This window comes from Astyanax mexicanus, chromosome 12, assembly GCF_023375975.1.
Source record: "Astyanax mexicanus isolate ESR-SI-001 chromosome 12, AstMex3_surface, whole genome shotgun sequence".
In the NCBI taxonomy this organism is placed as follows: domain Eukaryota; kingdom Metazoa; phylum Chordata; class Actinopteri; order Characiformes; family Acestrorhamphidae; genus Astyanax; species Astyanax mexicanus.
The window spans coordinates 41,655,554-41,678,389 of NC_064419.1; the positions used below are offsets into that span (position 1 = coordinate 41,655,554).

General features: G+C 34.8%; 1 protein-coding gene and 1 long non-coding RNA gene across 4 annotated transcripts in view; both read left to right on the forward strand.

Annotated features, from left to right (window-relative positions):
- Positions 1–22,836, forward strand: part of LOC125806120 (uncharacterized) — a 288,259-nt gene that overhangs the window by 111,144 nt on the left and 154,279 nt on the right. The window lies entirely within an intron of this gene.
- sypl2b (synaptophysin-like 2b) lies at positions 6,333–21,974 on the forward strand. Of its 3 annotated transcripts, XM_049485956.1 has the most exons (7): positions 6,335–6,461; positions 6,668–6,748; positions 12,024–12,145; positions 13,057–13,261; positions 15,933–16,124; positions 17,411–17,542; positions 18,861–21,974. In XM_049485956.1, exons 2-6 carry the CDS (start codon positions 6,680–6,682, stop codon positions 17,528–17,530), a joined length of 708 nt encoding a protein of 235 aa, XP_049341913.1. In that variant the 5' UTR covers positions 6,335–6,461; positions 6,668–6,679; the 3' UTR covers positions 17,531–17,542; positions 18,861–21,974. The 3 variants fall into 3 exon arrangements, with proteins under 3 accessions (XP_049341914.1, XP_049341913.1, XP_022541399.2); XM_049485957.1 differs by lacking the exon at positions 18,861–21,974 and having other exon boundaries at positions 6,333–6,461; positions 17,411–17,544; XM_022685678.2 differs by lacking the exon at positions 6,335–6,461 and having other exon boundaries at positions 6,527–6,748.

Sequence of the window (22,836 nt, forward strand, 5' to 3'; positions counted from 1 at the left end):
ACATGCACCTTGCTCATGCCGTGTGCTGATTGGTTGACGCTGGCCGGGCCTCGCTCTGATTGGTTGTTCGTCGAAGTCGATGGTTGGGTCAGTTTGCTCGTGCTTGGTTGAGACGTCTCTCTCCTTCAGCTCATATAATATATTGTTATTATTGTATATCAAAATATCAAAATCAATTTAAGAGACCACTAAATTGATTTTGGTATATGTTGGAGTAAAATTAACATTGTTGTTTTATTCTATAAACTACGGACAGCATTTCTCCCAAATTCCAAATAAAAATATTGTCATTTAGAGCATTTATTTGCGGAAAATGAGAAATGGCTGAAATTACAGACCTAAAATAATGCAAAGAAAACAAGTTCGTATTCATAAAGTTTTTAAAAGTTCAGAAATCAATATTTAGTGGAATAACCCTGGTTTTTAATCACAGTTTTCATGCATCTTGGCATGTTCTCCTCCACCAGTCTTACACACTGCTTTTGGATAACCTTATGCCATTCCTGGTGCAAAAATTCAAGCAGTTCAGCTTGATGGTTGTTATCATCCTTCTTCCTCTTGATTATATTCCAGAGGTTATCAATTTGGTGAAATCAAAGATACTCATCATTTTTACATGGTCTCATTTATTTTCTACAGCTGCACTGTTTATATTAATATAATATTATTATATATATTATATTATGTATTACATTATATTAGGTATTATATATAGCAATACTAAAGTAGCATCAACCAAAACTGAAAGTGCATGGCTGATATAATGTAAAAAAAAATTAAAATGTAAAACAATATGTGTGGCCACAATGTATTAAGGTGTGAGAACGAGATCATTTATGGGAACAAGATCCTAATATGTGGCAACCACTTATTAGTAATTATAAGTATTAGTATTATAAATAAACAGAAAATGTGCCTTTATTAAGTGCCTTCTATATCACCCCTACTAGACATTGTCACAAAGAGTGTGCTTTCCACATGTTGATGTGCACAAATTGATGTGCACAAATTAATCAATTTTGATTAAATTAACATTGTTTCAATGCATAAGAGATGGAATAATTAATGTTGATAAAGTCCTTTTGCTATCTGGGAAAACTTTCAATCCTAATTCTATCCTAAAAAGGTATATTAATTATAGTTTTGGTTTTTGAAAATGCCACTTTCCATTTCTGGTGCATAATGTCAATATAGGGGGGTCTGTATAAATAGCCTAATTAGGAACATGCAACCTTTTCCATGGATTTGGCCATATCAGTGTCGGCACTGGGCCTGTTGTTATTGAGCTGATTAGTTGAATTATTTTTCTCAGGAAAAGGTAAGCCAAAAATGTGCTGGGCTGCCTGAGTTGCATTCCAATACTCAAAAACACATTTACCAGGAACAGTTCTACATATTGTAGTGGTTTTACTGCTTTTACCCTTCCAGTCCCAGGACCACTAATTATAAATCAACATGCAGTTTTGTTACTGTGCCTTTAAGGCTGATATAGTGTATAAAACCACCTCTGTTCCAATAGGCTGCCCTACATTGCAGCTCATTAAAGAAGCAGTATAGACATAAACAGTCCTTTAACATGCATGGCTGGGTGAAACTTTTGTAGGCTGGACATTGCATGCTGTAAAAGGAACATTACAAAAAAATCATTTAATATGGCCTATGTATACAGCCTAGATTTCATATTCCATATTTTCATTTGAACCTAAAATAAGAACAAAAAGTCACCTGTCAAATGATTTTGATTCTTGTTTACAAAGTTAAGACAAAAAAATCTGTAATTTTGCTTGATTTTAGTGCTTGATTGGGCCTCACAAAAAAGTTCTTACCCCATTGGACTATTTTCCTAATATAACCATATACGTCTCAATTAATGTATATTTTTTCTAGTTTTTGCAAATGGATTTTTTTTGCAGTACATTTAAACACAATTATATTATAAAGGAATTTATACTGCATTCACATTAAAACAGCAACAAAAACAGTATTTATGATTACAAATCTTATTACTGGTTTCTTATTCCTATCTTATTACTAATCTTATTACTAGCTCCAGCAGCAGCCAGATTCCACAGATTTTTGTTTGTTTGTGTTTTTGTGTGTGTTTTCGAGTGCAAGTGCATGTGATCTGTTGGCAGGATCAGGAGCATGAGATATCCCATGACTATGACTCATGTGATAACTACAGAATGAGACCTTGTATGTGGCTCTTACTCTAAATCCTGAGCTCCAGGATCCTGCTTTAAGTGTGGTAGAACCAGTAGATCTAGACACCCTAGGGAACTGTCAGTTGTGTAAAATTGAGCTGAAGATTTTATTAATCAAATTTAATTAAGGACGGTACAGTAGTGACCTTTAACACAGTAGCCTGTATGCACTGCATCATGAACTGTCATTCAGCCACTGCTGATAGATTCACATGGGCAAGGGATTACTTAGGCAAACCTTTATCAACAACAAGCTCTACAATAGAGAGTACATTCACTAATACCACTTACAACTTTACCCTAAACAAAAGAAGATTTATGTTCACCATGTCCAGAAGCAGCATCAATTTCTCTGGATTCGAAGGCATCTGCACTGTAAAACCCTATAAGTTGACTAAACTCAAAACTTAACAATGAACTTAACAAATACATATACATATAAATTTAAAATTAATATTTTCCTGAACTTGTATTTAGTCTTCTTTCTGGTTTCATTCAACAATTTTTTTAAATACTCATAGAAAAGTAGATGAAAGAAAACAGTAAAAACAAATTTAAAGTACTGAGATCACAGCGAGATCACAGAGTTACTGCAGCTCAGTAAATGATGCTTATTCTACAGCCTACAACACTAGTCAGGTTTCCATCCAAACCTTTCGAAAAAAGAATGCGCAATTTCCAAATTTCGGCAGAAAAAAATGCGAATTAAGCCGTGTTTCCATTCACTACAGTTATGCGAATAAACTTTAGATAACGTGGGAGAGGACGCCAAACAAGCATGGAGAGGTTTGATTCTGTTTTTGCTCTGATACGTCATTTTTTATGCGAAAAACCCTTTTCCATCCAGTTTTTCCGAATTTTGGCGATGCGATATTCTAACTTTTCCACCCCCTCCTAGCGTAAAAATCGTTTTGCGATATTTGGGGCTTTTTCGAATTTTTGACTTTTTCCATACAGCTTTTTTCATGCACATTTTCAAAATGCGCAAAAACTTGGTGGATGGAAAACCCTCTACAGAGGACAAGAATTTAATCATAAAATGTGATCTTCAAGTTTACCTAAGGTAGCCCCGGGTGAATCACAACACACTGATGGTGAGTGTTAGTCAGAAACTGTTGGACACACCCAGTATGCAAATAGATTGTGACAGAAGCCAATGGAAAAGAAGCTGTTAATGGCAACAGACTAAACTCAGCTATTATAAGTTGATTCAACTCAAAGATCTCAGTTTAAGTGTATATGTGCCCACGAATGTTGAGTGATGTTTAGAAATCTCCAATTTTATGTAAAACAGACTTAATTTATTTGAGTTCAAATAACTTCTGGGTTACAGTGTGGGATGGACTATCTTAGAGTGGAAACATGCATCTATAAAGCATAAAAAAGTTTTTCAATAAAGCCATGCAGAACCACATGCTGCACACATTACAAAAGCATGGATGTGCAAGAAGATGTTGCAGTATTACAGAAAAGTAATCTGAGAACAACAAATACTGCCTTCAAGACAATATCAATATAATAATTAAAAAAAACTTTATTTAAACAGCACCTTTCATACATTAACAAGCAGCTCAAAGTGCTGTACATTCACAAACAGGTGAACAGACCAGTAAAATTTTAAAAAGAAATAAAAGAAAAGTAAAAGTACATTAAAAGAATTAAGATTACTATGTAAAATTAAGTAATTGTCAATTAAAATAAAACAATTAAATGTATATAGAAATGCAATGTTAAACTTACTATGGGACATAAAATAAGGTAAACCTATAAAATTTGTAGCTATGAAATATTAAAATAAATGAATTCAAATAAATAAAACCAGAGAATATATGATAAAATAAACAAATTAATTTTTTCAAAAAAAGTTTATTGAAATATGTCTTCAGCTGCTTTTTGCAACTGTTTACTGATGCTGCTTGTCTAATCTCATTTGATAAGCTGTTCCATTACTTTGGTGCATGAAAACAAAATGCTGCTTCCCCACTTCTTTTCTTCTTATTAACTGTAGGTACTTTAAGCAGACTTGCAGTGCAGACTTGATAGACAATATTTAATATATGATGATGCCAATCCAGTTAATTTAATGCCTTAAAAACTAATCTACAGGCATCAAGACAATGCAAACCCCAGGTTGCACACTTTACAAAGAAATGAATTTGGAAAAAGATGGTCTACAGGCCTTAACTTTCTCCAGTAGAGAATGTGAAGACATTTTTTAAAACAAAAAATCCACAAGGAACCATACTGTCGTGCACATTAAGACATTTTTTTGCTGGAAGAACGGGACAAAATAACTCCTGAAACACTTCATTCATCATTGGTATCCTCTGTGCTGAAATGCAAAAAATATATTAAAAAATATATTTTAAAAAGTTCACCAAATAAAACAGGAAATGATCTTAAAAGTGAAAGTATTTGCTGTGTTACTATTTAAAGTGACACTCACTGAGTTTGTCATGGGTTCCTGATTAGTCATTTTAAATGGTTTTCACAGAGAACAAAAAGTAACTGTGTTGTCGCTCACAGCTGACTGTGATCATACAGAAATTCTGTAGCAGCATAGTTTATAAAGTGTGAGAAATTTTGGCAATGAGAATATAATTATTAACCCTGCCAAAGGCTATTTAAAGATATCAAAGATTTAAAGGAAAAAACTTTATTCTTCATCACACAAGCAGCTACTCTTACTACTAAATATAACTTTCATTCTCCTTAAACTTGCTTCCAATTTTTTCTATAGCATATTAAATGAGTTTACTGGATTATCAGATTATAGCTTATTAACACAAGTGACCAAATAAGTAATTTGTCAATTACTGTGGTGTGTATTTTAAGTGACATTGTATTAAAAACGCATTTAAACATGACAATTGTTTGTTTATTTCTGTTTGATGGGTGGATGCTGTTAATAATACTGTGTAAATTAAGGCCACTGTAATACTGTGGAGGTGGCGCCCTCTGCTGCCTTCTGTACCAATAAGCATTGGTAGCAATTTCTCCTTTCTTCATCAGTGCTGTCTTTAAAATATATATTTTTCCTCAGTATCACAACTGACACAAATATGTTTAAACAACAACAACAGAAACATAAACATTAAAAAAACGTAAAATTAAAGTAACAAGACACATTTATGAGTGACGACACTGCCTTACTGCCTTGCTAAAGAAACTGAGGGGTAAAAGAGGACTGGCCAAGAATGTCTCCAGACCTAACCCTACTGAGCATCTCTGGGGCATCCTCAAAGGAAAGTTTGAGGAGTACATAGTCTCTAACACAAATCCAACAGATCTGTAAAGAAGAGTCCCGTGGAAACCTGTGAAGCTTTAGTGAACTCCATGCCAAAGAGAGTTAAAGCTAGTGCCGAAACATAATGGTGGCCACACAAAATATCACCTTGGTCACAATTTGGCTATTATACAGTAATACAGTAAAATGTAGTAAATAAAGTTAGAAGTCAGTGATAAAATATTAAAAATAAAGTTTTAGTAAATAAGATAACATAGAAAAAAAAGAATAGTAAATAATATAATATCTAAAATAAAATTAATAGTAAATACTATAATATAGAAAATAAAATGAATATTCACTGATGACAACAAAAATAATTAATAGTTTCTGATTAATATAAAAAAGTATAATTTTAGATAAAATCTAGTTTCTGTTAAAATATGGAAAGTAAAAATATTAGTAAATTATTTAATATAGAAAACAAAATTAATAGTCTCTGATGACATATAAAATTATTAGTTTCTGACCTAATATAGAAAAAAGTATATATTTTTATAAAATATAGAAAATAAAATGAATAGTAAATAATATAATATTAATAAAATGAATAGGCACTGATGGAATCTAAAAAAATATATATATTTGATCAAATATAGAAAAAAGTATAATTTCTGATAAAATATCGAAAATAAAATAAATAATTTCTGATTAAATATAAAACATAAAATTACTAGTTTCTGATTAAATATAGAAAATAGAATTTATAGTTACTGATAAAATATCGAAAATAAAATGAATAGTTTCTAAAAAAAATAATGGAATGTGTGTGTGTTTGTGTGTGTGTCCGTGCGCGCGCGCGTGACGTGTCGCGTGTCACGTGGGCAGAGTCTTGTCAGAAGGAGGAGAGAAAGTAGAGAAAGTTTGAGAAGTTTCCAAACATCCTGACGCCGCCGCTGCTGCCGCTGTCCGGAGCTCCGCGGATCCGGATCAACCCTCAGAGCGCTCTGTGATCTTCAGTACAGCCGGGTGTGAGTGGAGGGAGCGGGGGGAGGCGGGGACTGTGAGGTCGGTCTGTGAGGAGATTCAGTGCAGAGAGAGACCCTCACAGATCCAGTTAGATTAGTTAGTGCGCGCGCGGGGGCTGTGTGTTCCGGGCTGCAGATGAGCTGTGTGTGTGAGAGAGAGGCTGAAAGTTGTGAAAGTTCTCCTCTGATTTCTCTTTTGTTTCCTGCAGGATAAAGAGATCATGCTCGCCTTCAGTCTGGACCTCAGCCCGCTGAAGGAGCCGCTGGGGTTTATCCGGGTGCTGGAGTGGGTGAGTGCTGGTTAGGTTTAATGTTTATTAGTTTAAACTCGGGCCTGTTCTTTTGCTGCTGCTGCTGCTGATTTAAACTCTGTTCCTGAGTTCTGAGAGAATGGAATGTGCTCAAACCGAATTAAATCCGGTTTAATGTGAACCCAGGCCTGGGGAATTAAACGGATGCTAAAAGATGTTTAGTTGTGTGCTACGGAAAGTAGTAGCCACGGAGACATTACAGTGCGTTGCCATGACTTGTTAAGGCGTGGGAAAGAGATAATTAAGGTGTGGGAACGAGATCCTAATGTATGGGAACAAGATAATTAAGTCGTGAGAATAAGATCCTAAAGTGTGTCCACAACTTATTAAAGGCGTGGGAACGAGATCTTAATACGTAGTAGTGAGATAATAAAGGCTTGGCCACGACTTAGTAAGGCACAGGAATAAGAACCTAAGAAGTGGGGATGAGATAATTAGATAAAGGTGTGGCCACAAGAAAGAGAACCTAATGTGTGGGTTCGAGATAATAAGGGTGTGGCCATGACTAATTAAGGTGTAGGAAGTAGAACCTATTGTATGGGAACGAGATAATTAAGTCATAGGAATGAGATAATTAAGGCACGGCCATGACTTATTAAGGTGTAGGAACGAGAACCTAGCCTAATGCGTGGGAACTAGATAATTAAGACATGGGAATGAGATCCTAATATGTGGGACCAGATCCTAATACTTGGTAACGAGATAATTATGGCGTGGCCACAGCTTATTAAGGCATGGAAAGAAGATCCTAATGCTGCAAACTCCTAGTTGTGAGGATTAAAAAAATATTTGTCTCGAATTGTTATTGTAGTTACTTCCTATATTTTATTTTCTTTTTAGATATTATTTTCGCTTTCATTTATTTTTTGTTTACTGTTTGTTTTTGCTTCTGCTTTGTTAGTTCTCTTATTTCTGTTTTTGCAGTGTTTTTTTTTAATTACATTAATTATTAATAAAGCTTTATTTCAAATGGAGGACTTGCTTTATTTCTGAGTTTCTTTTAGGTTGTCTTTAGAGAGTGAGGATGTTCAGTGTTTATTGATCTTAATAAATCTGTGGAAACAGTTTTAACATTATTAGTGACTGTGCACAAGAGAGTGTAGATTATCTGTGTTCTGTTTTACTTGGTATTTATTGCTTGACAGCCTGTCTCGGCAGGTTTATTGATTGTTTAATTTTTTAAAAGACATTTTTTTTGCGCTTAAAGTTAGAATCAAGGCATTAAACAATATGAAACAATAGTATAACTTCTTTTTTTTCCATTTTTCTTTACTTTGAGAAGGACTTGCTGCCTTGTTAACACCCAAACCAGCACCTTCTCTGTGGCAGGAAACCGTTATGGTGGGAAGAGAAGTTCTAAACACTTTTTTGCACTGCAGGTACTGCCCTGCACTGCAGACATTGCAAATTTGTTTTTCTCTCCAAATAAAATGTTTATTTTAGGTTGTTTATAATATAATTATAATATGACCTATAGTCAACATTCATGGTGCTAAACCGGCGTGCAATGGGCAAAAGAGCAATGCTTCATGAAGTTTCGGTTTCATACTGTCCAGCATCACATGGGCGATTAAAGCATTTCAGCTTGCTCTAAATAGGACACTGTGCTCAGCCATGACCTCTGCTTTGGTTTGATTTGGTTTGCCGTATATTTTTCTAACTTTATTTTTAAGCTATGTATTTTCCTTTGATGCTTCAACCACATCCTGCTGTGGACACTTTCAGCAATTTCTGTAGAAACTCTGCGTGGGTGCAACTTAAGCCTTTTTCTTTTTTCTTTTTGCTATTTTCTTTGAAGAAAGGCAATAGTCCTATTTTTTATGAGGCCTTTACCTCACTATCTTACCACTGAAAACCTTATTTACTGCTGCAATTAATATTAATTTAAAATTAATTTTCCCCAGATTTCACACAGATTCTTCTTTTTTTTTTAAAGTACAATTTACATAAATTGGATATATGTTGGATTACAAGTTGGATTAAAAGTCAGATTCTGTGGGTTTTTTTTTCTTATACTTAACATATGACTCATATGAAGAAAAAAGGTCAGATTTGGTTTACTTTTACCAGCTGTGTGAATGTAGCCTTAGTTTTTTTTACACACCTGAAGTTATTTTTGATTTCACACTTCAGTTTAGTGAGTGCATTAAATAATTTTCATATGTTCTGTCATCAATATCTACATAGGTGGAGTATCCCTATACTTTACAATAATTGATTTTTAGAATGCTGTCAGTTTGGTGAGTTGCTTTTCCAGGTGTTGTGCCGAATTGTACCTCTGTGCCAGAATCTGTCTCCCCTTCTTGTGCATGCACAACCTGCAGCAGAATGAACAAAACAGTTTTACTTTAGATTTATTTTATTTCTGTTTATAAATAAGGGTTCATCTACATTTATAGTAGATATAGGAATCACCAGCGTAGTGCTGGGCGTTTTTTCATAGCTAATTCAGTTCATTCGAATTAGAGTTTTAATGCGATTTTCAAAATGGAGTTTTTACTTACAGACATGTAACTGGCGCCTAAACATTCTTTGCTAAACAATCCACTCAGTCCAAGGACTGAGCTTGTACCGAAAAAAATATTCTAGCACTTTCAACACAAACACCCGGTGGGATAAAGCTTATATTTAGCTAGAAATAAATTCTACCATTTCTGAAAACTGCACTGTCATCACTCTCTGGCAAGAGTCCATGATTAATTGTGGAAAACAGTAATAATCTCTCCTTAAAAGTTTCTTTTGTGACTCGTTTAGTGTGTTATTTCTCAATTTTTAGTCACAAACCTGCGTTCTGAAGTAAAATCCAGTGTCTTTCAGTGTCTGTATATGAGGTCAGCGCGTAATATGAACGCATGGGCATGAAAACAATGTTTTGAAAAATTGATTCACTCAATGAGTCAATAAGGTTTATATATATATATATATATATATATATATATATATATATATATATATATATATATATATAGTGCTGGACGATATGGCCAAAATTCATATCACGATATATTCCTTAATTTCGGTCGATACGATATAATTCCGATATCGATATAAATACTTACAAGGCCTCAGAAAACTGCTAAGAATCCCTGCAATGGAAATACGTACCTACTAGGGGTGGGCGATATGGCCCTAAAATAATATCACAATATTTCATGGTATTATCGCGATAACGATACTCTTGGCGATATGACAAAAAAACAAAAAACTTTTTTATTATTGTATACGATATGATATTGCACACCTTTAAGATATTTAAAAAAAACAATAATTTTAGCAGATTTATAACAGAAGTCAATAATTGAGAATTACATGATACTAATAATAATAATGCACTCCAAATATCTCCATATATCCAGTATTAAAGTAAAATAAATGACACTTTACAGATATAATCTGTCTCTAGTAGATATTTAATAGGAAATTAGAAATGTGTGAGTTTTTCTTTTGCTTAAAACAGCAAAAAAATTAGTACCCTGATGTGATAATTAGGGGTGAGTTATGTGGCACGATATTTCAGAGTATAATATCGTGATATATGATATGGCACACCCCTAGTACCTACTACTGTCTACTTAATTTAAGTCTTTGAAACCTCCTTTCACGAAAACATTATAATACTTAAGAAATAAACAATAGTCAAGATAAATCAATGCTCAATTTTATTTGCATATAGCAAAATAAAAACATGACATCCCTGTCAAACATAAGCCAATATAACTATTACCAATAAAAAATAACTTAAAATTAGGATAGAAGCAGAGCTTCTTAGTCTTTTGTAAACAAATTTAACAGATCAAAACAAAAGTGTTCCAACTAGGATAAAGAACACAAGAAGCCGTTATACACACAAAAGCAACAAGATTTCCCCGTCAAATAAACAAACCTATAGGCTTTATCAACTATAAATAACTTAGTTACAATATAAGCTACAAAAGTGCTTCAGCCAAAATACAACTCTTTAACATACAACATAAAAGGAACATGATATCCCCGTCAAATAAACAAACCTAAAGGATTCATAAACTTTAAATAACTTAAATAACTTACAACATAAGCTATAAAAGTGCTTCAGCCAGTATAAGGAAAATATTGTATGTAGTGGAACTGATTGAGGTGGTGGAACAGATTAGATGTTTTAACGTTACCGCTGCTGGTCGGCTCCACTCTCCGGCACAATTAGCAGCAAACTGAAGTTTAGCAGACCTTCCGAGAGTCGAACCAAATCCTCACCACTGAATTAGACCTCCATACTTCAATTAATCACTTGTGGAAGCGGCAGGGGCATTCATTTTGCATCAAAAATGTCCCGCGCTGGGAGCCAAGAGGACCCGCGGCTGACAAAGAGGACCCGCAACTGACCGCTGACCGAGCGGACCCGTGGGCGGACCGAGCGAACCAGAGGCGGACCCGTGGGCGGACCCGAGGCTAGGCTAGGCTCGGTTCCGTTCCGTTCCACTCCAGCGCGGAACATTTCAGATGCAAACCGAGCCTACCTTAACCTTGGATCCGCTCGTGCCGGCTCCGTTTGGCTCCAGCGCGAGGCATTTTAGATGCGTAGCGGACCCGAGCCTAGCCTAGCCTAGCCAAATCTAGCCTAGCCTAGCCTATCTGGCTACGTGCCTATGTGATTACGTCATCACGCACAGAGATAGTCCAGCTACGGAAGCTGATTGTGTTCAGCTGTGCGGCGAGCTGACGCCAGTAAAACGCCTGTCCGTGACAGATTCTGTAAATAATACATATCGATATACCACAAAAATGATATCACCGTTATTGAAACATTTCTTATCGCGATAAATACCGATATCGAATTATTGTCCAGGCCTATATATATATATATATATATATATATATATATATATATATATATATATATATATATATATATTATATGGATGGGGATGAAAATCTGTTTTGTAAAAAAAAAAAAAAAATTCAAAATCGAACATTTTTTTTTTTTGGCCGATAATCGCACAGCACTACACCAGCGTAATCTCTTGTACCCCATACTTCTACATGACATGCCTGCGCACCAATGGGAGACTGAATTAAGAACAACATCTGATCTTTTTCCTCTGGTTTGTTTAAAGGCTAAGGTTGTCCAGAGTTCCCAAACTTCCACACTCCTCAGGCCACTCTGTGCACCAGACTCTCAGTGTTGACCTGACTGTAGGACTGTGTCTCAAAAATATTAGCTACATATAATCGGTCATTTGCTGTTAAGTGACTTTCTCTCCTTTGTTTGTGGCTACAGGTGTTTGCCATATTTGCGTTTGCGTCCACCAGTGGTTATTCTGGGACAACAAGCTTTAACATCCAGTGTCAAGGGCTCAACCCTCCACATCAGATCAACATCACCTTCCAGTACCCTTTTAGGTAAAGATTATATAAATGCTTTTATTAAACATTAATATCATGTACTTACAAACTAAGGATGTTTTGCACTATTTACAAACATGAACTACCGTATTTTTCGTACTGTAAGGTGCACTTAAAATCCTTTTATTTTTTTCTAAAATCAACAGTGCATTGGACAGCATTTACTAGCGCTAAATGCTGCTGCTAACCACGCTGTTGAAAACATTGGAAATCTAAGCTTACTGTAAATAAACGCTTTACTCACAAAAATGAATAGTTTTAGTGGCGAAATCTGTGTAGATTACTGTGCGGCACCCTTGTTCCTTACTATTGTTGCTTAAAATGTGCATTATAATCCGGTGTGCCTTATGTATGAAAACAGACCAGATAGTTATGTTCATTATTAGTGCACCTTATAATCCAGTGCGCCTTATAGTCCATAAAATACGATAACCTGTTTTTTTTATACTAGAGATGCAATGAATTGACCAATTAACCTTTTTAAAAATCAAATCGTAGCAGACAAACTAAAAAAACACATTTACCCGAGCAGTGCTATACTAATCATGAATTTACATCAGCTTGGCTAGCCATACATTTACCTCAGTCGTGCTATTCTAACAGTACATTTACCACAGAAGTGCTATTCAACTCATAACCTGTACTTTAACAGTTTTAGTGAAATTTACCTCGGTAGAGCTTCACAACTGACTTGTGAGAGGAATTTAAACAGAAAAAGACTAATGCTAATGTTATTTACTATCCTAGCACTGCACAGCTTGTATCGCTCAGCTCGTAAACTGATGCCAAACACGATGTGATGCTAAACGTTTATTTTGTATAATAATTATTTTGATTGCCAGATATTCAGTACATCCCTGTTACATAGATAGTTGAAACATTTGACTGGTGTCTTGTTTCACACACAGACTTAATGAGGTCAAATATGATGTCCCAGCCTGCAAAGTCAATAAGTCTGAGAGCAGCACAAGCTACCTGACTGGAAACCAGTCCTCTTCAGCTGAGTTTTTTGTTGCTGTTGGAGTTCTGGCCTTCCTGTACTGTTCTGCCACCCTTGTGCTGTACCTGGGCTACCAGAACCTGTATCGCGAGTCGAACCGCGGACCTCTTATAGTGAGTATACTGTAGTGTTTTATGTAAATGTTCTTATTTTTTTTAAATCTGAATCTTATTTGATTTGCTTTTGTTCTGTTTATATTAACATTTTACCAGTTTCTGACTTGGAAATTTCATGTGAACAATGGGGTGGATGATTTGGTTAAAATATTATATCATGATTTATGAAGACATTTTTACAAAATACAATATTTATCACAATATTTCAACATACAAAAAAATCTGTAAAACAAAAAACGCTATTTAAATTAGGGCTGTTTATTGGCAAGAACTTGTTAAAATGATTTATATCAAGATAAAGTCGTTATGATTATTGTTTAATAAAAAAAAATAATAGTACAAAAACATGCACTGTCATATTTATAAAATCTGAGTAAAAAAAATTAGCCACCATCTTACATCCATCTCTTCATGTAAACTGATCGATTAAAATCAACACAGTATTGGAAAACAACACATCGCAATATGATAAGATATCAATATTTTTTTAGAATGCAAAAGTAAGACCTTTTTCTCACTGTATTCTTTGATGATTGAAAATTAAAATTAAATTAAACTAAATTAAAAGATTTAAGGGAGCATTGCGCTGTTTAGTTCTGTGCTGCTACAGGCTAACGGAGACAGAGCGCATTTAAGCCACGTCTACAGCAGGGGGTAAAACATTCTGTTCAGTTTGAATGGAAGAGAATAAGAAATTGTGGCTCAGCGTGTCTTTAAACAGCTTTAACATAAAATATAATAACCTTCTGTCTGAAAAAAGAGAAAGTTATTCCGTGTTTTCTTCGAAAATCTTACAGCACTTCATGCTTCCATCTGCAGACAACTTTTATAGAGATGTGGATTTTATTTTCCAGCAGGATTTGGCACACTGCCTAAAGTACCAATTGGTCTTATATAATATTCAAATTTTCTAATACAAAAATTTTGGGGTTTTTATTGGCTGTAAACCATAATCATCAACAATAAAGGAAATGAACGCTTAAAATAGATCACTCTGTGTTTAATACATCTATGTAATATATAAGTTTCACATTTTCAATTGAATTACTGAAATAAAGTAACTTTTCAATGATATTCTAATATTCTTAGATGCACTAATATAATTAAGTAATATTGTGATTAAAGTTTTCAAATCAACAACATATTATGCTGTTAATTATCTTATTAACAATACTGTATAACTCTGAATTAAATACGCAAGTATAGCAACACTGATTCATATTATTATGATTACTACTGCTAATTTAGACTATTACTGTTATAACAGTGAGAATAATGGTAATAGTGGTTCTAATAATACGGAAGGAGTATTATTAAGATGCAGCACAATAAGACTAAAGTGTATTAAGATAAGCTGGTGTTAATATTTTATGTTAAAGCTGTTTAAACACGTGATGAGCCGCATTTCCCATTCTCTTCTTTTCAAACTGAGTTTCCTCTACGAGGGGCGTGGTTTTCCCCACAATGATGCAACATGCTCTGTCTGTATGCTGGGCTGAGGTTAACTTTCCTCACACTCATGTGACAATGAAGAAACGAAGGGGTGTGTTTTACAAGTCAAAAGCAAAAGCATTTCAACAGCTCTGGTTACAGAACTTGCATGTTCATGTAAGCTTCACGCACATGTGACCTCCTCCTGATTGGTCTGGACCAGCCTGAACCAACAAAACAAGACAGATCCAGAGATAAGACACATTGAAAATGCATAGAAAGACCACAGTTGAATCAGGAATGATATACTAGTGCATATTAAAAAAAATATATATAGAAAATAATTGAAAAGCTACTTTATTTACTTTATAGTAATTCAGTTCAAATTGTGAAACTCATATATTATATTGATGCATTAAACACAGAGTGATCTATTTTAAGTTTGTATTACTTATTATTTATGATTATGGGTTACAGCCTGTAAAAACTCAAAATCAGTCTCTCTGAAAATTAGAATATTATAAAATAGACCAATTGGTACTTCAGGCAGTGTGGGCAGTGTACCAAATCCTGCTGGAAAATAAAATCTGCATCTCCATGAAAGTTGTCAGCAGAGGGAAGCATGAAGTGCTGTAAGATTGTTTGGGAAAACACTGCACGGACTTTAGACTTGATAAAACTCAGTGGAGCAACACCAGCAGATGACATTCACATGGACAGTTCTAGCCAGACACAGCCGCTCACAATCATTACTACACTCTGTACCTACTGTCCACTCTTTGTGGTGATTAATCTATCTGCCTTCTAAGACATATTCCTAGTACATACGCAACACTGTGGATAAAGAAATAATAAATACCTATATCATGGTAATCAGAAACTGAAAGTCCCATCCATCTGCACCCACTATCATACCTTACTATAACTCCTATAATTTACATTAACTTGCCATGAGCACACTGGCCAGTGTTCAGTCAATCTCACTCACAAGATAACACCTCACAGCCTACGCAGGTGTAGGTATTCCCAATCCATCCTCTGAGTTAACACTTTATGAACAAGTTACATAATGCTATCCCATGACTTTAGGCATGCCCGTGTAGTGCTACAGCTTGTTACAGCACATGCTGTGATGGTGATGATTTACTGGCTGAATGATTCTCCTGTGAACACAGTGAGTGTGTTTTAGCACAGTGTTTATGTGGACACTCACCTGAAGTCTGTGATCGTTCTCCAGGATCTGCTGATCACTGGGCTGTTCACGTTCCTGTGGTTGGTGAGCTCGTCTGCCTGGGGGAAGGGTCTGAACGATGTGAAAAATGTAACACATCCGAATACTCTTGTCAGCATGACCTCTGTTTGTAGGGAACCCAAAAATGTCTGCACAGCTGGTGGGGTTCCCTCCTACGGACACCTCAACTCCTCAGTGGTAAGATAACTTTCATGAGTAAAACCTGAGTAGATGAGTAAGATCTGTTAAACAAATAACAAATGGTCTTGATTTAATATAATGAAACTGTTTACAGAATTTCTTCACTGGATAATCATTATATATATATTTTTTATCCGAAAAAAAAACAAACAAAAAACAATTTGTCAAAGACTGAATACCGTACCTGTATTTTTTTTTTCCAGGGTTTCATTAATGTTTCCACTTATTTGGCCAATGCATTAAATAAATAGCATCTAAATAGCATAAATTAAATCTTCCATATCAAAGAAAAAGCATTACTTAGCATTTTTAACATCCCAGCAGACATCCACAAAGCACAGTTTGTTCGGTATGAATTATTTTGTCTTTTTACTTTTTGACAAACACACCAAAATAGCTTTTTTCAATCATTTGTTTGTTTATTTTGTACAAGAAAAATATTTTCTTTTAATCCACCGGAACTAAGCCAGGTGTAACACATTATATCTCCATGAATCAGTCCATATGTATACATGCATGCATACCCATATACATATATCCATACACACACTTACACATATGTATACCAAAAGAGCTTTTTATGCCATTTTCTGCTAAATAAATTCAGTTGCCAACCATTCAGTGCTTCTCGAATAGAATCTGTTGCACTGAAATGATTGCAAAGAAATTAAATTAAATTAGTGGCGGATATCAAAACAGAACATAATGAAACTAAACATGTTTTTCTTTTTTTTCTTTTTTCTTTGCAGTTTTTCATTAATTTTCCCACATTTTGTTTTTACTATTGCAATAAATTAAATAACTTTTTTTTTTTTGAAGAAAAAGCAATTACAAAACTAAATTGTTTAATATTTATTAAACACTATACACTTATAACATCCCAGCTGGTTACAGTTCAAACAACAATTTTTGGTTGCCACATATTATATTAATCCTTAGGAGCACATTTGAAAACTGATTTGTCTGAGCGCAGTTCTCATATACACTGTGTGAGGGTCTATCTCAGACACCTCTGAGCCCAGAAAAGTCAAAGCCTCTTGAGGACACGATTAATATAAGGCTTCTGTTTTGCATAGTAAAGAATTGAGTGTCAGGTTTTTTATATAACTCTGTGTTGTGGAACTTCACAAAGGTTTTCCAAAGTAATCAGTAGTCCAAGTGTTTTTTATCAGCTCTTGCTGAATGATGGTTCTTGATGCAGTGCTGTTTGAAAATATTTGATGACGTTTAAACATCTAAAACTCCTAATTTCCAAATACTTGTTTTTCTGTTACTCTTTTTAGATTTCTGGATTTCTCAATCTCATTCTCTGGGCGGGAAACTGTTGGTTCGTCTTCAAGGAGACACACTTCCACCAATCTTCACCTCCTCCAGCCAGTCAGATAGGAGGAAGGCAGCCTTGACAAACAGAGAAGGTATAAAAAGAAAATGCAGCACCAAGTGGTTGTGTGTGCAGGAACTGTAGTGTTTTAAAAAATATTGGGATACCTGCTCATTTTTTGTTTATTCCAAAATCAAGGGAATTAAAAAGAGTTTATCCGTTTTTTGTTGGAGCCTCTAGTGTGCAGATAAGCCTGTGAGGCTGTTTGAACTATAATGAACAGTAATAATAAAAAATAAAATGCTTCTCTGGTGAGCTTTTTTTTTTACAAACCTCCTTTCTCTCTCTTTAGTTTCCTCCTGTTCTCACTTTTCCACCCGTGCTTGGGCTTCCTATCTCCTTATAAGGGCGTTTTTTTCCCGGCAGTGTCCCATTTCACTAGCCGGGGCAGCGGTAGTGTATTCGACAAGAACTCTTGTCCTATCCCATGATTTTTGCCACATCTTATGGAAGATAAAGAATGTTGTGCTGACTTGTTGTATATGTGTGTGTGGAGCCTCCTCCTGCATTGAGTGAGGATGTGATTTTTGCTAGTAGTGTTTGTCTGTTTGATTGCATTGAAATTCAAGCCAGACACTTAATGATCTACATTGGTGGGGCACCAAGTGGTCCAGCAGTCTGAGGCTACGTTCGCATTACCAGGCTGAAGTGACTCAAATCTGATTTTTTGCTCTATGTGGTTCAGAGCTGATTTTTTTCAAATCAGATTTGGGTCCCTTTCATATGTAGTCGTAAATCTGATACATATCCGATCCATGAACATGCAACATGAATGTGAATGGTCTAATTGAATTGAATTCCTGCGTATTTTTGCTTTTACGCATGCGCTACCTGCATCTCTTGGTGCAGCTGTGCAGCTATAGCTGCAAAAACAGCAAAACAAACCACCTGACCTTTTGTCCTCCTCTTTTACCTGAGCACGAACGTCAGACCAGCTGTTTGCTCTCCACACCAGTTAAATATGAGTTTTTATGTTGTTGGTGAAGAAGGCGACGTTTATACACATATTAATGTGCTCATGTGAGACGCTTCAGGGACAGATTTGTTCACATTACACACAGATAAAGCTCACTTACATTTGTGAATGTGAACCGTCAAGATGGACAAATCCGATCTGAGCAAAAAATCATATTTGAGCAATGTGGCTTGAAATGTGAACGTGGCCTAAAGCGCTGCATCTATGATCAGGAGATTGCTGGTTCCAGTTTTTTTATGCACTTCTAGGGTGATGTCGATCAGCACAAGGCGTCTGTGAGCTCATGTATCGGATATGCAAATATTTGAAAGTGCATCTGTTCCTGCCTCCACCCATTCCGCAAGTGATCTCTATTTTTTTTTTTTTTTGTTTCTAGGTGGCTACTCCATAAAAAGAAGAAAAAAAGGTCTACAAGTGCTACTGCTATTGGCTCTGTTGCAATCTGGAAAAAGAAAAGTGGTAAAGGACAGCATTTACACTCCCTATGTGCCACTGTAGAATATTAGTGCTGTTCCTTTGCTTATTTTATATGTTGGAAGTCAGTCTGTTCATCTCATGATAGAACACCAGCAACTGAGGAGGAAGCCATGAACCAAATTGTCATTAAACGTTTTATTTTAATTACCTCAGGAGATTAAAGCATTTGGCACATTTGGTGGGCGGATTATGTGCTAAAACAGGTACTGAAATTGGATTCTCTTTACTGAGATAAAGCTGTAGCTGCAGAGTGAATAAAAATAAGAAAATTATAAGCAGAATCATAAATAAAACTGTAAACTCTGCATTAGAAAGGAGAAGAGAACAAAGCCAGAGTTATATATGAGGTGTGTAAATATGGTCTGTAGAGGTGTGAGATGGTGGTACACATGATAAGAATCCCTTTCTTGAGTGGGATTGAAATTACATGGCACTAAATTTAATTTAATCTATGCAATTTCAATGAATAATTTGCCATTATATTATGTTTATATATTTTGTGAATTTGTAAAACAGTGTTTACACCAGTCATCCTCCTTTTATCCTGTTCTTTAATGACCAGGACCCCACAGGATCATCACGGGTATTATTTGGGTGGTGGATTGTTCTCAGCAATGCAGTGGATCAGATACAGCAGTGCTGCTGGAGTTTTTAAACACTGTGTATAATCACTCACTGTCATTTATTCTCTTTTACACACTCCTACCTACAGTAGCTGCTCCACCTTGTAGATAAAATGAAGTCAGAGACAGAAGCTCTGAATGAGTTTACATCCAGTGTTGATCATCCTTTGGTAAAAATGCTCTAAGCTATATATAAGCTATATATATGTAGGTATATATATGTAGGTAGCTATATATATGTAGGTAGAGACATTATCAATTTTTTCAAAAATTCTAAAATTATACAGGTATTTAAATTGAGTTATCAAACTAAACTCAATTAACATTTTTAAGTGTCCGTCAAATAACGTAAAGCAGCGTCATGTCGCAAAACCACATTATGAAGCTTTTTTGCGAAGATTACTTTATTATCACTTTTATATAAACCGAGTTTATGCAAAGTGACCACGCCTATATATATATAGATAGATAGATAGATAGATAGATAGATAGATAGATAGATAGATAGATAGATAGATAGATAGATAGATAGATAGATAGATAGATAGATAGATAGATTTGCATGAATAATTGATGAATTTACTGTACAAACGATTGGGAAGATAGAAGGTAAGTAGCACGATAAACACTTTTTTATCAACCCGACAATATTTATCGTCATATCACACAGCACTACCCTGGAATATTGTGCCATATCACCCACGCCTAATTATTACATCAGGGTACTACTTTTTTTTTTGCTGTTTTTAGCAAAAAGAAAAATTCACACTGTTCTTATTTCCCATTATATATCTACCAGAGACATATTATATCTGTCCAGTATCATTTATTTTACTTTAATCCTGGATATATGGAGATATTTGGAGTGCATTATTAGTATTATTAGTATCATGACATTCTGGATCATTGACTTTTGTTACAAATTTGATTAAATTCTTGTATTTTATAATATATCAGTTAGGGGTGTGCCATGTCATATTGTATGCAATAATACAATTTAAATGTCATTTTGTTGCAGTAATGTATTCTTAAAATAATATTTTTTAAATCAGTGTTTTGTCGTATCGCCAAAAGTATTGATATCGCGAAAATACCATGAAATATTGTGATATTATTTTAGGGCCATATCGCCAACCCTTATCCTGTGGTCCTTCATCAGTGCCAAGACACTGAGGTGTTTAAAAACTCCAGCAGCACGGCTGTATCTGATACCATCTCTCGCCTCTCATACCATCACAACACACACTAACGCCTCATACACCATGCCAGCATCACTGCAGTGCTGAGAATAAACGACCCACCACCCAAATAATAATAAGAGCTGCTCTGTGGTGGTCTTGTGGTTTTCCTGTGTGGTCCTGAACATTGAAGAACAGAGTGATTAAAGTGTATAATAAAGTGTGCAGAGAAACAGATACAGGACTAAATGTTCCTGTATGATCAGTGGAGCGCAAAATATGGATACCATAATAAGTGTAGAAATAAGTAGTTGGCCATACTGTTACTATGCGTGATCTGTGTAGATAAGACTGAGCAAACTGTAGCTGTTTAGATAGACAGAAATGACACATGCGGCTGCAGGGCACTGTTACAATACTTTAATTACAGGGTTTATTATCCGCTATGAAACTTGTGTGTATCAGAATATCAGAATGTAATGTGCACATGCCTGAGTGTAACACTGAACACTGCAGAAACCAATGATTGTAGAAAAGCATGGACAGTGCTTAAATCTTTTAAATAAATAATTTAATAACATCTCAACACCCCATAAGTTTTAGTGACGGCCTCACCATTTTTTCCATCTTATTGTCCTCCTCTGAATTCTAACCTGTATTTCTCTCCAATTTCAACAGTTTAGAACAGTTTTGCCTGTGCTAAAACTGTGCTTGGCTCATTTTTCAATTCTCTCTATATAAAAACATCATAAAATTGCCTCTTTACTGAACTTCATTTTAAAAATAATATTTTCCTGAATACAAATTGAACAGTTCATAACGTTTAGTTTCATTATGTTTGTCTAGTTTTTATGTCTATTTTCAGACATGCAGAATTTGGGTTGATTCCTGTTACTTAAGTGGAGTAAAGAGAGACAACAGGCAGCTTCTCCAAGTGTCCTGTTGGAGATTTCAAAACCCTCAAGAATGTAAATGTTATTTTACTACATAAAAAAAAAAAAAACGATTTTCACCTACACCTGTAGCCTGTATATGAAGATTTTGGCTTATTCAGTGCTCTTACCAAATTTATTTTACCTGTCTTGTCAAAGTCTAAATAGAGTTTACATGTAATTTGATGGAAATGTTAATTGTTTTGTAATAAAATACATTTACTGCACTTTTTGAACAAACCAGTTATCCAGGGGCAACCTCCACTTTGCTCAGTGAAGGACTACAAAAAAAAAATAGATAAGGCAGCGTTTATTTCTAAGAAATGGAAGCATGGTGTCCATGTTTTTCTACAATCATTGGCAGATTTTTTTGTTCTTTTCAGAATGTTTAGAAATAGGAACATCTTTTTTATTGATAGTTTTTTTGTTGGTAAACTGGCCATAGAGTCTGCAGAATTATGAGTGTGTTCACAGCCATAATTTACTAAAGTATTTTTTTTTTTTTAGTTTTTGCTGTGCAATTTTTGTTTAATTGCTTGATGGTTCTTCTGACTTGAATTTGCGGCTACAATGTATGTCTATGTTGCATGTGTTCTGGTATTTGTACATTTGGATTGCTGTGGTTATGTGAATTAATACTTTCTATCATCTCATGCGGTATCACCACTGTTACTGAATGTACTTTTGTTCATGTACACTAACCGTGTCCTTGAAAGTAAAAGAAATTAGTCATAACAGAGAAAAACTAAATGTTTACCTACCTTTTTGTTTTTGTTCGTCTGCAAAAACTGATGGGAAGAGAAATTGTTTAGTATTATTAATCATAATTCAGTTTAGTTTAAAAAGCTTCTTATATAATTGTAATGTTTGTTGAAGAAAAAAAATACAGTTGTGGTCAAAAGTTTACATACACTTGTAAAAAAACATAATGTTATGGCTGTCTTGAGTTTTCAATAAGTTCTACAACTCTTATTTTTCTGTGATAGAGTGATCGGAACACATACATGTTTGTCACAAAAAACAGTCATAAAATTTGGTTCTTTCATAAATTTATTATGGGTCTGCTGAAAATGTCACCAAATCTGCTGGGTCAAAAATATACATACAGCAAAAAAATTTGTCAATTTTGGTGATGTAGCGAG

Excerpts from the sequence above, each read along its gene's own strand:
- sypl2b (XM_049485957.1), top strand. The coding sequence starts at position 6,680 with ATGCTCGCCTTCAGTCTGGACCTCAGCCCGCTGAAGGAGCCGCTGGGG. Across the intron at positions 6,749-12,023 it reads TTATCCGGGTGCTGGAGTGG|GTGTTTGCCATATTTGCGTT; the intron begins GTGAGTGCTGGT and ends TTGTGGCTACAG. Across the intron at positions 13,262-15,932 it reads CGAACCGCGGACCTCTTATA|GATCTGCTGATCACTGGGCT; the intron begins GTGAGTATACTG and ends ATCGTTCTCCAG.